The 15,113-nt window shown below is 28.8% G+C and overlaps 3 protein-coding genes across 3 annotated transcripts; all 3 read right to left on the reverse strand.

Moving 5' to 3' along the window:
* Positions 1 to 3,944: 3,944 nt before the first annotated feature.
* LOC107928566 (uncharacterized) lies at positions 3,945 to 7,922 on the reverse strand. Its single transcript, XM_016859823.2, has 4 exons — positions 7,314 to 7,922; positions 6,152 to 6,804; positions 5,073 to 5,263; positions 3,945 to 4,625 (listed from the first exon to the last, which is right to left on the reverse strand). Exons 1-4 carry the CDS (start codon positions 7,798 to 7,800, stop codon positions 4,247 to 4,249), a joined length of 1,710 nt encoding a protein of 569 aa, XP_016715312.1. The 5' UTR covers positions 7,801 to 7,922; the 3' UTR covers positions 3,945 to 4,246.
* A 2,031-nt stretch (positions 7,923 to 9,953) lies between these two features.
* On the reverse strand, positions 9,954 to 10,541 carry LOC107928478 (uncharacterized). Its single transcript, XM_016859717.1, has one exon. The coding sequence runs from the start codon at positions 10,539 to 10,541 to the stop codon at positions 9,954 to 9,956; it is 588 nt and encodes a 195-aa protein (XP_016715206.1).
* Positions 10,542 to 13,459: 2,918 nt separating this feature from the next.
* On the reverse strand, positions 13,460 to 14,026 carry LOC107928477 (uncharacterized). Its single transcript, XM_016859716.1, has one exon. It carries the CDS (start codon positions 14,024 to 14,026, stop codon positions 13,460 to 13,462), a length of 567 nt encoding a protein of 188 aa, XP_016715205.1.
* Between the last annotated feature and the right edge of the window lie 1,087 nt (positions 14,027 to 15,113).

Here is a 15,113-nt window from a genome sequence, read left to right on the forward strand (position 1 = left end):
ATATTTATAATTTCAAAAGAAATATTTGTTTATGATGTTCATTTTTTATTTTTATATATTTATGATTTTTTTTTCTTCTAATAATTTGGCCTTGATGATGTGGTTTTAAGATGACATTCTATAGACACTAACAGCTTTTATTGTCTGCTTATTGCCACAACAACTAATTTTCTCTTTTAAAACAAAAAATTGGGAGGTACCAAATTCATAGATAAAATGAAACTACATGTAACGAAATTGAAAAAAAAAATCAAAGTACCAAGCTGACATTTATTTTATAAAGGCGAAATTAGGTATTAAGCATTTCTTTTCCTATAGTCATTTAAATTATTAAAAATTAAGTTAAAATATAAAGTTTTTTTTTAAAAAAAATCAAAATTACAATGATAGGTCATTCTAAAATATGAAGATATTACAATTTTAGTTAAAAGTAAAAAATAATAATAATTTTGAAGGTCAAATCAAACATATACATAATTGCTACAAAATAGTATTATTTTTTGAAGTAATGGGAAATAAAAATTGTAAGACAGCTGTAAGAGTTCAATGTTTAGGAGACAAAACTAGTAAAGCATTCAAAGTAAAAACATTGGAGACTCAGACAAGCATGGGACCTATTCTATGGGGAGTAGTGTACATAACATATAGTTTAAGGATTATATATATATATTGATTTATCATTTTTTATTTTTTTATTATATATGTCTATTTTATGATTCATATTTAGGATTTATGGTTACTTTTTTAATAATATTGTCTCAAAAGTTTGAATTTACAATTTTCTCTTGAGAGTGTAAGACAATATGGGTTTAAATGCGTTAAAGTATACTATTTTTCTATTTAGAGGTTAATAAATGTGAATAAGGACCTAGGTGAATAAATAAAGGAAAGAATGGGGAGCTCTATAAATAAATGTGCATTGCTGTCGACGCGGTTTTAATTTTTAATTAATTTTTGTATTGGACGGCGCGGTAAACTTAAGTCATTTCGAGTACGGTCGTCACTTTGTACACTCTTTCAAATTTGTGGCAAAGCTTAGGCCATTCAAAACCTTCGGATATATTTAGGGATGGTGAAGACACTTGGCCCCATTCCACCCCATTTGATGGAAATATATATGTTTTTTGTAAATAAATAAAAATGGTTTTGGGATCGATAGAGTTGATTAGTTTTAATTTTTCAATTAATAGAATAAGATCGAGATCGGATTTAGAAGGAACGTGTGTTATGTGTCGATTTTTTCTAGTTAATTCTATATTATAAATGGTCGGACATATCTTTATATTTATATTGTACTTGTAATTTTATCAATAAAACTATCTCACTTTTTAAAGGTAAAATTCAATTTATGATAAATAAAAATGCGAGAAAATAAGCGAAACATCTAAAGAAGACAACTAAAGATCTAACTAATAGGCTTACCCCATATACTCAAACCTATGCATTTCATCCTCGTTGAGTACTTGAAACAATATTGCTACTTAAAGAAGTTAAAAAAGCATTAAAAGGAATTTCAAAATCATGATTATCCTAGCCAATTTATGAACCGCCTTATTACTTATTAGCCTCTTTTCTTATTTAATGAAAGGACAAATCGAAAAAAAATGAACTAAGATAAATATAATTCTGAACAAAAATATTAAACTCTAACACATCAACTCCTAGTTGAGTCATTGCATTGAACATTATTAAACCTACTGGCGTGGAGCCATGATAATGCTTCTCAAATAACAAAAATCTGAATAGTACGAGGGTCTCAAGAAGGGTTAACAAGATCAACCAACAGTTTGGCAAAAGCACCATTAAAAAATTATTATTATCATTAAATATAATAGAAAATATTATTTTGAAAAAAAATTAAAATTATAGCATATCTTAGGTGATGTTGAGTCTATCTCTGATTTTTCAAAGGGAATAAAATAATATTTAAGCACTAAATTTAAGTTTTATTGTATGTACTCTAAAACTTATTTTAATTTATGGCGAAATTTATTTGGATTTATGTTGTGATAATCGTGCAATATAATAATAAATTTTAATTGTAATTTATATTATGATTATAGTTGTAAATGTGGTTATATTTAAGAAAAGAAATGAGATATGATCCAAAGATCTAACATACTAATAAATAAGAATAGAAAGGCTAGCAAAGAATACACAAAGACACGTAGAAATAATTGAATAAGAGACAAGGAGACAAGATCATGGTCGGCAGTTTAGACTTTGATTCTTCAGACCTTGAAAACTCATGCTTTCTAAGAACTATATCTATCATTGAATTGACTTTGTGTACTTTTTTTTTTTAAAGTGATTATGTGTTACGCTAAATATTTTTATTTTGTTAAATTTATTATTTCTTTAAATAATTTTAGACATTCAACCTTTGATTAGAATTGTAAAATAAAGTTTTCACGTAAAAATAAAGCAAATGACACTTTAAAAGTTTGTTTCTCAAATAGTCAAAAACTACCATGTTTCAAATGGTACAATATAAAGAGTTTATTGTTACTGTAAATAATTTTATTACCATATTTCAATTCATTGATGTGAAGTTGATTGTAGATCCAAATGAAGTTGAAGACATTGAAGGCAAATAAAATGAAGGGACATTAATTGTGTGGTTGAATACTGGTCTTGGTCGGTCAGTGTTGCATTACGCATTTGGGATTTATCCCTATTTATTTACCATTAAATTTAATAGTTATATCATTATAAGAGTATTTTTGTTTTTGTTTTTATTTTTATATTTTTATATTATAATATTTTCAGAAATAAATTGGGGATTTTTTTGTACAATTAAGTTATTATTTTATGAAAAATCAATTTAATGAATCCTTTCCTCTTGTTTCTATTATTTAATAGAACAAAAACATTTAAAAAATATTTATTTTCGTATTATTTTAATTAGAATTAATTTTTTATATGATAGGACTTGAATATAAATACTTAAGTTTCAAAGCTCAACCTTGTTAATAATGTCAAAGACTTTGTTAATTATTTTATTAATCCAAACATAATTCTATAAAATTAAACCCTACTTAACAAAAAAATATTCATCAACTTTACTTATTTTCCTTTATTACTGTTTTTTTCATTACAATTTTTTTTCCTTACATTACACAATTGAGAAAAGGAATGAAATTAAATGTCAACATTTAGTAATCTTGTAACTTTGACTATGATTAAATTAGTATTTTTTTTAGGTATAATAACTTATATGACCTTCAAATTTTATAAAAAAAGTTATTTTAAACCCATTTAATTTTTCGTGTTTTTAACCCTTAAACTTGTGTTTTTGTTAGATCACACTAGAGTGAATAGAAAAGTTAACATTTTTTAACTTGTTAATATTACATACATGTGAATTACCATGTAAATGATACCTCATGATTTAATTAATTTTTTTAAAATTTAAAATTCCAAAAAAAACATAAAAACTATTTTTAAAAACTAAAAATCATTAAAAATATTAAAAAATATATAAAAGTTATATGTTTTTAAAATTTTAAAAAATTAATTAAATATCTACATGACTATTCACATGAATGTCATGTCAGCAAAGTTAACAAACATTAAATTTTTTTATTTATTTTGAATTAAATTGACAAAAAATACAAATTAAAAAGAGACAAAATTAAATTGACGACTTGAATGACATCTTTATAGTAAAGTTAAAAGACAAAAAAGTGATTATGACTTTCTTCTATTACTATTAATCTCAAAATGATAAGTAAACCGTAATTAACCAGAAATGAATCTTGATCAACTTTGTGGATATACGATTCTTGCATCTTCTTTACCAAAATTAACAAATCACCCACAATTCAAGAAAAAGAAAACATAGCTTATAGACATTAATCTATCAGTACATGTGATACAAATAACAACACAAAAGAAAACCAAAAAACCAAATGTCATCCAAATAAAAGCATTGGGAAGAAAGAAAAGAGAAATAAAATCACTTCCATATGCAAGTAATAGAGGCTTCCAACAGTCAAATCATGAACTAGGATAGAGTAAGAGTCGCGGATACCGAAATTCGAATCTCGAACTTGTTAGATGACACCCTTTTAATAGTGACTACATGAACTACATGAAGCAATTGGATTAAAGTCGGCGTCCAACTCAAGATGCTAGTCTATATACAAACTTCAGCAAGCTTATTTTTCTTTTAAATAGTAGTTTCTGCATAAGGAACTATGACTACTTATTAAATAAATTTTACCTTGGTATGGAAAATTGTTTATTATTCGGACATCTCTGATGGCTTCTTAACCTCTCGTAGCTGCACGGAATTGTCAAAGCAGTGATAAAAACCATAGTGTGGGAATCTCTCGTACCAGGTCTCTTGTTCCACGTGTGTGTCCCAATGCTCCCCACTGCTACTCTTTCCATATTTGTGAACCCATCCCGAGCCGTTGTGTTCCTCACCCCATGTGCGATTCCATTGATCTCCATGCTTTCCTTGCCACCATGTTTCTCCTTGCTTTACACCACGCCCATTGTTGTCAAAATGTTCGTCCCACTTGTCACCCCATTTTGACCAACCATCACCTTCGCAGCGTTCCGCCCACTTATCGGTGTATTTCACACTGCCACCATATCCATCGTATTGTTCACCCCACCTGAGATAGTTGCAAAAACTTGTGATCAAATGTATTAAATCAAACTGGATGATTATTGAATATCTATCCTCCAGAGATTGATCTTAAACGAAGTGATCATTTTCTTCATCAGTTCAGTACTTCAGCTGAGTCGAGTCATTAATGATTGAATCAAAACCATTGAGCTAGAACTGAGTTCAGTCAACTGACAAATAGGACCCAAATTCAATGTCATACAAAACCATTCTGACAAAATCCAAAATAAGCTTTGGATGACATAAGACATGGATTTAAGCGTTTCAAGAGGTTGTTTAGATCTTGCTAGAGTAAATTTCGACAGGGATAAAACAAGGCAATGCTCTTGTAAGCAATTTATGACCGGTTCAAGATTGCAACCATAAACAAATTCTGGATAAAGAAAATAGAAACAGTGAAAATTATATCTAAACTAGATATGATGTTTAATACCTTTCATGCCAGACATGAGCATGACCAGCCTCAAGGGGCGTGTTTGGGTCAATGCTGCACCACTTGTCAGCCCATTTCTCAGATTTTCCGGATGCATCATAATGTTCCCACCATTTTTCTTGCCACTCCTCGCCATTAGCATTCTTTCCCCACTTATCAGCAGTTTTTTCAAGATGTGCAAGCCCACTATCCTGAACCAAAGAACACTTTCAGTATATATTTTTTCTTTTAACAAGATTTAGAACAATATTCTGATAAAAACACAATATCTTAGCATACTTCAATATTTTTGGTCTGCTTTAGAACACAGTTAAAATTTATTAACGGTGCAATAATTTAGAGAAAACAACAAAGGGCACAAAAAAACTGTGATCAATACACTTTGAGCTAGATATGAGATTGACACGAACAGTAGCAAAGAAGTAAAAGATGCTAAAATGAAGTCATAGATTTAAATCTCTTCACAAAGCAAGCAAATGTGTGAAATTTAAATTAGAATACATCTCCCTTTAGCTTTATTCCTTTCTCCTTTTCTTTTTCTCCTTGAGAGAAGAAGGATGTTCCGTCAATGCCACCTGGCTTGACTGCTGGTGGAAGCTTTTAATAATGTTGCTCTCTGAAAAGGAGAGAGACCAGGAAAAGCATAACTAGCATACAGACAATTTAGTATCTCCTAACCTCATAACGACAGCTCTTTTTCCATTTTTTGTCAAGTTATGCTTGATATGTATCTAAAAGTACATCTATCATGCACTACAGTCAGACTATGGAAAATGATGAAATTCAGCTACAGTGATCTAGTTGTGACTAGACGGGTGAGCTAACCCTACAAGGGATTCATTCCACACAATTATTTTACTACAATCCGACAAATCTCTGCTCCCAACCATTCATTATACAGGGTTCTCTACATATGCTTACGTGGAGCCAAGATGGACCATTTACTCTAAGGATGATTGAACTTCATAATTATATCACAATTTAATTTAGATGATATGAACCCTACAAGTAAAATGCAATAAAAAGAAAGGGTCTTGAGAAATGTATCATCTTGCTTCAATTATGTTGTTGTTACTGACCTGCAACATCGATTCTCTCCACCTTTCACTCCAAACATTCCCGAAAACATCACGTCCTGATTTCTCAGAACCTAGTTCCTTGTAGTCGAACTCATCAGAAGCCTCCCAGTACTTTTCTTGCCATTCAACAGCTTGGTCAGCACTAACACCCCTGATCATTGTCCACCTGCAAATCACACCATCAGGCCTTTGCTCGATTCCCGTTTCAATCCACCATCTTGTTCCATCTTGATTGACTCCTTGAGATGATAATTCTTTGGCCTTATGAAGGGCATCAGCTGCTTCTGCAGCATGCGCAGAAAATTCAACTTCAAGGTCACGTTCCTCTTTTACAGAAATCTCGTCTACATCAACCTCAGATGCTTTTGTTTTATCAACTTCTAGAAGTGACTGAAACGGTGGAAGATTGCGGGTGGTCTCGTAAGCTTTACTCTCAAAAGGAATAGAGAGAATGCCAACGGACCGCTCTTTCTCTAGAACTGGATTGCTAGAAATTGGATACTCCGAAGTTTGTCTAGCAGCCTGCAACACATCCACTTCATCTGAAATTTGATCATTACTTGAAGGAGGTGTCCAGGACCAAAAATCTGGACCAGGTGTCCCATTTCCTGAATTTTCAGGTCGAGTAACAAAAATGCTCCCATCCTGCTTTCCTGTTAAATTAAGACTCCGTTTACTGAAAGAAATAGTAATAACTTTATAATAAGCTTAACTCTGATGATCATTCCGACATTGGGTTCTCTGAAAATTATCAGCTGCTAAGTGCCAAAAGTAAAATTAGCCGAGACATTCTTGCCAATCTAGATTGTTAATGGAGTAAACGTGCTTTCACTACTAAAGATCGAAAATATGTGAGCTGCTGGTTACAAAAATGTCATTGTAGCTTCACATACTCAAGTAACTAAGCTGTGCTTCCCTTTTCCTTTTCTTGTTAATCCAATAATAAATTCCCTTCATTTGAGTTCTCCAAAAGATTAAAAAAAAAAAAGCTTCTCGGATTCTTTAATTCGCTTCAAAGAAATGTTATCCATTTTCTTAAAAAATGATATCCTCAGATAATATTTTTTTTAAAAACCAAACTAAATCATTTTAGAAAAAACAGATGCCAACAAAAATAAATACAATTTAAAATTTTCAGATGAAAAAGGATTTTAGTTCTTACCATCTTCTTGAACTCTAATTGAGTTGCGATTTTTGTTGTTGGAATCATCCTTTCTCGAAGAATCCTTGTTCCCGATAAGAGAGCGAGCTGCCGCAATCGCCGCCGCGGCACGATCAATTACTTGCATTCTCTGAATCTGATCCCTTTCTTCCTTCGGAGTTTCCAGAATCTTCTGGAACTCCTTGCTCTTCTTCTCTATAACCTCTTTCTTCTCGCCATTCCCACCGCCGCTATCATCGTCAGTCTTAGCCAAATTTTGAGTGAGCTTTTGAAACTCGGCTTCCTTCTTTTCCCTCTCCACCGCTTTCCTCCACATACCGAGGTACGAATTGTCGCCATCAACGGCTCTAACAACCGTCAAGCTCGTCCTGCTCCTCCTAAAAATCCTTTGGTAAACTGATTTTGGCGCGGCAATGAGCGCGCGTTTATGGTGGTCGGGAGGGAGAGGAGTGGAGGCGCGTAGAGTGGCGCGTGAGAGAGAAGCCATATTTGTGGTGTTTATTCTTGGGAGAGTGAAATGAAAGTGGATCGGAAATGAATTCGGAACTGCGTGACCGAAGATATAGAACGTTGGGACTTGGGACTCTCTTTTTGAAGTTAGCGCGTGATTTTGTGAGATTTTTACAGTTTTTTTAGGTTTATATTTGTCATCGATCCCTGTACTTTAACGAAATTTAATATTTAATACTTATTTAAAAAGTTAAGAGCTAAGAACTCGTGCTTTTTATTTAAAAATCTTAGCTCAATCACCACTATCATTAGTATTTTCTATCAGAATTTTTTAATTTTACATATTAACTAATTTGTATTGATATTACAACACATGATTGAGGAAAAAAAATAAACATGTCAACAAAATTTGAAGAAAATACTAAAATGTTAATCAAGGGCGAATCTAGGGTAAAATCTCCTTTTTAAACTTAAGCAATTCAATTTAATTTTTTTAGTACCTTTGTTACATAAAAATTGTATTTATGGCCTTTCTAGAATAATTAATAATTCACTTTAATCTATTTTGAATTCTTTTTTTTTTAAGATTTGGCATTCCCCCCAATTTTTTATTTTATCTCAACTCTCCCTAAAAAAATTTTTAGTTTCTCTCCCAAGGCTATAATTTTTTTAAAAATTTTAAACTTTTAAAATACATAGACTAAATATCAATTTTGTAAAAATACAGGAACTAATGGCAGATTTTAACCTATATTATTTTTATTCAAATAATTTCGTGGCATCGAAGGACAGTTCAGATGCGGTTTCGTTGGCTACGGTCGGTTCAGATTTAACGGATTTACCTTTTTCTGAAACCGTCAAATGGATATCACATAGTTCTGCAACGTTGCACAGTTTAACATCCAAATATTTTGATTGATATTTAACAACAATAAGTTAATTAATATAAATATTAAAATTAAATAAAAAATCATTTTATAAAAATAAACTTATTTTTTTCTTTTACAATATATGATAATTTTATTTTTTCAAGTTTTTATTTTATTAAATAGAAATTCTAATTTAGTTTACTAATTCTTAATATTTATAAGTTAAATATTATTAAAATAACATATTTGAAAGAATTTTTTTATCAAATTATGTTTTCAAGTTATCAAAATTAATATTGAGAGGTAAATTTTTATTAAAAACATTTAAAGTTGTCATAAAATTTAATAAAATTTAAAATTTAGAAGTTACTCATAGTTTCAAAATATAAAAAATATAATAGTAAATTTCAATAATCACCTGTTATGGTAATTTTGCACTTTTAAGCTTAACAAGTATTTCGAGTATTTTCAACTCCTAAGTAAAATTATTAAACTTTAGTTTAATTATAATTCATATCATAAAATTTTAACTTTTTATATGAAAACTAAAATATGCCCTTTGATAAATTATATTAAATTTTGAAATATAATATTTTATCAATTATAAAAAATTATAATGATTGAATTCTAAATTTTAAAAAATAGAAGAAATAAATTGAATACTAAACTTAAATTATTATGATTATTATAATAAATGTAACTAAGTAAAATAAAAGATGAAATTAATATATAACATCGGAAAAAATTAAAATAGTATATCATGAAAAAAATAACACAATATTTGGATTATTTTCTTAAAAAGGTGAATACATCTAATTTTCAAACATTATTATTTTTCTTCTGTTTTTTTTTAATATCCAAATAGATATTATCGGATCAAGTGATAATAAATTAAATCACAATTATTATATTTTTTTAGTATATTAAAGAGTTTATTGCACCAAAATCAACTTATTACAAAAGAAAGCAGACTACCTTTCTGGTGGCTCAGTGGCCTAGCCGCCGTCGCCACTTCCTGTCAGAGTTAGTTCCCCTTAACTTTCGATATCTCCACAAGATGAGAGTATTTTTTTGGGGGGATATACATTTTAGTACCTAATTGAACTAAAAAAAAATTTAAGTACTAATTAAAACTTTAAAGTAAAGTTTAAGTATTAAAATGTATATGATTTTTTTTATTTTTAGTATAAGCCTTACTAGACTCTTAAAATTTCAGATTCATGAATAATTATATAATACCTTGTTGATGTAAATTAACCATTAAATAAATAAGAATTGGTGGTTACATATCAAATTATTACAGAAATATAATACTTTACATTTAATTTTTGTTGTGAAAGTGAACCATGTCAATAGTAATGGTTAAACTGTTTGTAATCATCTTGCCGAGCAATGAATTCACTTCTGTTATTGGTGACTTAACATTGGCTTCTTCAAATGCATCCTCACAATGATATATTTTGTCCACATTAGAGCTTAGCTCCACCTTCAATTGTTTGTCGTTGCCAACCGAGATAGCATCAAGGATTCTATGTTTACTTTCGAGAATAGACTTGTAATTATTGATACAAATGTTAAAACAATTAGTGATAGGTTTTAAGTTTGAGGAAGATAATAAGAGCTTTGAGGCCTTGTCCAAGGCTTCCTTAGTCTTAATATCAATTGCTTCAACCTCAATATCAAGAATAGACATAGGATTTATAACAAACTTTTTACGTAAGAATGGAATAGTTGTTATTAAGCATTCAACTGGGTTGTCAGTCTTATCACAAATTCGTTGAAGCTTAGGATCAATAGCAACAAGTAATTTTTGATTCCCTTGTCGAACATTATATGAAGATGAAGCTGAAGCTATTGATGAAGTAGTAAAGAATAAAAAGAAAACGAGGATGGAGATTAAGTGCTTCATCTTAATTACCTCTTCGTTTAGAGGCCAAAGATTGGGAAATAAAAAGATGACTTAAGTGGTAACTATTATTGATCAATTTAAACTAGTTGGAGGCGTTAATCTTAGATAGAACGAAAATATTAGTTTGAGTTGTGCCACATAATCTAATTTTAGTATAACGATTTTTGGATATTATTATAATGGCTTACATTTAAATACATTGTTAAAGAAATATTAGAAAACAAATTTCAACTACAAATTACCAGATTTTTTTTCTCACAATTTGTTAATTTAGGATATTGTTACATAACATAGAAAACTATTTCGTTGACAATTTTTTTTTAGTATGAAGAATATAAATTTAACTTAGACTGGGTTGACTATTTGTTTATGTTAAATTGTAAAATAAAATTTTAAAGATTAAAATATATTTTAAGTAAAGTTTTCAGAATTTGACAGATGGTTGAATTAATCAGGCTACGAGTTTGTATGGTCAGATTCAATAAATTAATAAAAAATATAAAAAAATATTTAAAAAAACCAATTTAATCAGTTTTTTTTTAGCCTGGTTTAATCAGTTTATATCGATTTGTGGATCTTGATTTATCTTTCTCTAGATCGATAGCCCGATCAATTCTCGGCCCGACTGACCACTTTGATTCAAACAATCATGATATTAAGTCTCTACAATTGGTGCATTTAGAATTTAGTATTCCTATTTTTATTTTTAAAAATTTAATCTACTTTTTTGGATTTAAAAATATGCTTTCAAATTATATATAACCATATAATATTTTAATTGAAAAGTTAACTATATTAACTATTTAAACTAATTTTTATAAAACGAAAAAAAGAAAGGTAAGTGTGTGCATGTCAGCATGAAGATTGAGGAAAATCCTCTTATATATAGGTATATAGATTTTGAGCATAACTAAAACTATACTGTTGTTTTACGTTTTTAAAAATAAAAAAAGTGTGGAATGGTTTGGACAGTACTTTTATATATAACTAGATTAAATGCCCCTACTTTCTTGGGGATTTAAATAATTAATTAAAATATAAAATTTTAATTACGTTGAACACTTTTCAATTAAAAAACCTTTAAAATATATCAATTAAAACATTATCTTATGTCTTTAATATTTTATGAAAAATAATTTTGGAATTAAATTAAGATAATTAGTAAAATATGAGGCAATGTGAGATTAAATATATGATGTGATAGAATTAAAACATAACACATTATTTAATGTGCGAATCAATTACTTCATGATATGATTAAAAAATAAAATTATAAATGAAGTAATAAAATATAATTACTATATAAATTTAAGCGTAATTAAAATTTGATTATTATTTATAAATTAAAAAAGTACAGGTATCGTAATTACAATTGAACCATTATTTATAATGTAAAAAGTAGGACACCTGTGTTAGAATGTCCTTATGCCTTATGGATATAGACTTAAAATTGGAATTATCATTATTTCTGGGGTAAGTGTCAAAATGAGGAATGGTTTGAACACTACTTTTATATGGTATATAGCTGTATAACTTTAATTTATTAATCATTCATATCATAAAATGTTAATAATATTTTATTTGATTGTTGCCATTGATACATGGTATTTTATATGAAAACTAAAATATTTTGGGAAATTATATTAAAATTTTAAATATAATATTGATATCAATCATAAACATTTTAAATATAATTTTATGTGGGTATCTCCATAAGGTGAGAGCATTTTTCTAAGTAAACCATATCCATATTAATTTGTCTTATTTTGGTTATTCTAAATTTTTTTTTTAGTTTAGTCATTTTAAATAAAATAATTGTGCAAGCTAGTTGCCATCGTTAGAAGTTTGTTTTCTTTTAATGGATTGCTGACATGGCACATTAGTTCTTTGGGTGATTGACATGTGCCATTTTTTGTTAACTTTTGACTAAAGTTTATGAACCTCTTTATAAACTTTAAGGGGGAAAAGACTTGGACTAATTATATGGAGGTCCCTAAACTTTAGTTAAAAGTGAAACAATGTCACATGTTAATCACTCAATGTGCTAATGTGTCACATCAACAATCCCTTAAAAGAAAACGAGAATTTTAACGACAACGACTAATTCACACAATTATTTTATTTAGAGTGACTAAATTAAAAAAAAATTAGAGTGACAAAAATAGGACAAATCATATTTTAGAGTGACCATGGATATACTTTACACTGTTTTTTTAGGTAAATATACATTTTGGTACTTAATTAGACCAAAAAACCCTTAAATACCAATTAGAACCTCGAAGCTAAGTTCAGGTACCAAAATATATATTTGTTTTTTTTTCAGTAAAGGCCTAATCAAACTTTTAAAATTGCGGATTGAGTTAAATCAATATTTGGGGTCTGAACTTGGTAACTTTTTCCATATTGGGGTCCGAAATTTTTTTATCCAAGTTAGGTCCTAAACTTGACAATTGCTCCTACATTAGGACCCGAACTTTTTTTCGGTTCATGTTAAGCTTTGAACTTGACAATTGTTCCACGTTGAGGTCTGAACTTGACAATTGTTCTAATATTAATGTTTGAATTTGGGCTTTCAAAAGGCTAACTTGGATAAGAAAATGTTGAAGTCCTAATGTGTGAACATTTGTCGAGTTTAAGGCCTAACTTAGATCCAAAAAAAGTTTAGACTTTGGTGTGGGATAAATTCAAGGCATAAATATTAGACCAAAAAAGATTTAGACTCCAATATAAAAAAAATTACCAAGTCTTAAAAAGTAATTTAACCCTTACAGATTCATAGATTCATGGAGAATTATGTAATGTCTTATTCATATAAATTGATTATTAAATAGATAGAAGTTGGCAGTTACAAATTAAATTATTACAAAAATACAACACTTTTTATACATTTGATTTTCAAACTTTAAAAGTGTACCATGTCAATAGTAATGGTTAAACTTGTTTGTAATCATCTTGCCGAGCAATGAATTCACTTCTGTTATTGGTGACTTAACGTTGGCTTCTTCAAATGCATCCTCACAATGATATATTTTGTCCACATTAGAGCTTAGCTCCACCCTCAGTTGTTTGTCGTCGCCAAGCGAGATAGCATCAAGGATTCTATGTTTACTTTCGAGAATAGACTTGTAGTTATTGATACAAATGTTAAAACAATTAGCGATAGGTTTTGAGTTTGAGGAAGATAATAAGAGCTTTGAGGCCTTGTCCAAGGCTTCTTTAGTCTTAATATCAATGGCTTCTACCTCAATTTCAAGAATAGACACAGGATTTATAGTAGCCTTTTCACGTAAGAATGGAACAGTTGTTATTAAGCATTCAACTGGGTTGTCAGTCTGATCACAAATTCGTTGAAGCTTAGGATTGATAACAACAGGTAATGTTTGATCCCCTTGTCGAACATCATACGAAGATGGAGCTAAAGCTATTGATGAAGTAGTAAACATAAAGAATAAGAAGAAAACTTGAATGGGGATCAAATGCTTCATCTTAATTATCTCTTCTTTTAGAGGCTAAAGATTGAGAAATGGAAAGATGAGTTAAGCAATAGTGATTAATGATCAATTTAAACTAGTTTGAGGCCTCGATTGTAGGCAAAATTAACATCTTAGTTTGAGTTATGCGATACAATCTAATTTTAGTATAACAATTTTTTGTTTTATTATAATGGCTTACATTTAAATACATTGTTAAAAGAATGTTAAACTACTAAAATAGTCACTAATTTTGTTTACCTCATATTACATTTTAGTTATTTACATTTGAAATGTTACGTTTTAATCATTTATATTGTCGCATTGTAACATTTTAGTCATTGAACCATTAATTGTCGTTAATGGTGTAACAGTAAACTGACGTGGCATGTTAAATCATCATTTCAAACAAAAATTTTAGGTTAATTTATACAAAGAATCCTTATATTTTTTGGTTTTGAGCAATTTATTTTTTTCTTTTATATTCTTTTAACTTTTTTTTTCAATTCTCTTCTGTTTCTCCCTCTGTTTTCCTCCCTTCACCATTTCTTTTAATGTAATTTTTCTATGTTTTTCATTTATTAATTAAACTAGTCCCTATACTTTTATTTTTTGAATAATTTATTTTTTTTCGAGTGATACGAGCTTGTGGGCTAGTTTTAACAACTGAAAAATATAGAAAAACTCCGTTAAAAGAAATGAAGAAGAGAGAAAAATAAAGGAAGAAGCAAAAGAGAATGGAAAATAAAGAAAAAATAAAAGTTAAAAGAACATAAAAAATTGCTCAAAATGAAAAAAATATAGGAACCAATTGTATAATTTAACCTAAAATTTTCGTTTGAAGTGATGATTTAATGCGCCACGTCATGACTTAGTGACTAAAATGTTATAAAACGATAATATAAATAACTAAAACATAACATTTCAAATATAAATTTCTAAAATGTAACATAATGCAAACAAAATTCACTAACCTTTAAAGAAATATTTGGAAATCTTTGTCAACTAAGTAGAGGGTTTTTGTTATGGTTTTGCCCGCTAAAGCAGGGCGTTAATAACTTTTCAATAAATTATTTAAATAAATAATAATTCAATTCAATTT

The sequence above is a fragment of the Gossypium hirsutum genome, chromosome A09, assembly GCF_007990345.1.
Source record: "Gossypium hirsutum isolate 1008001.06 chromosome A09, Gossypium_hirsutum_v2.1, whole genome shotgun sequence".
NCBI classification, from domain to species: Eukaryota; Viridiplantae; Streptophyta; class Magnoliopsida; order Malvales; family Malvaceae; genus Gossypium; species Gossypium hirsutum.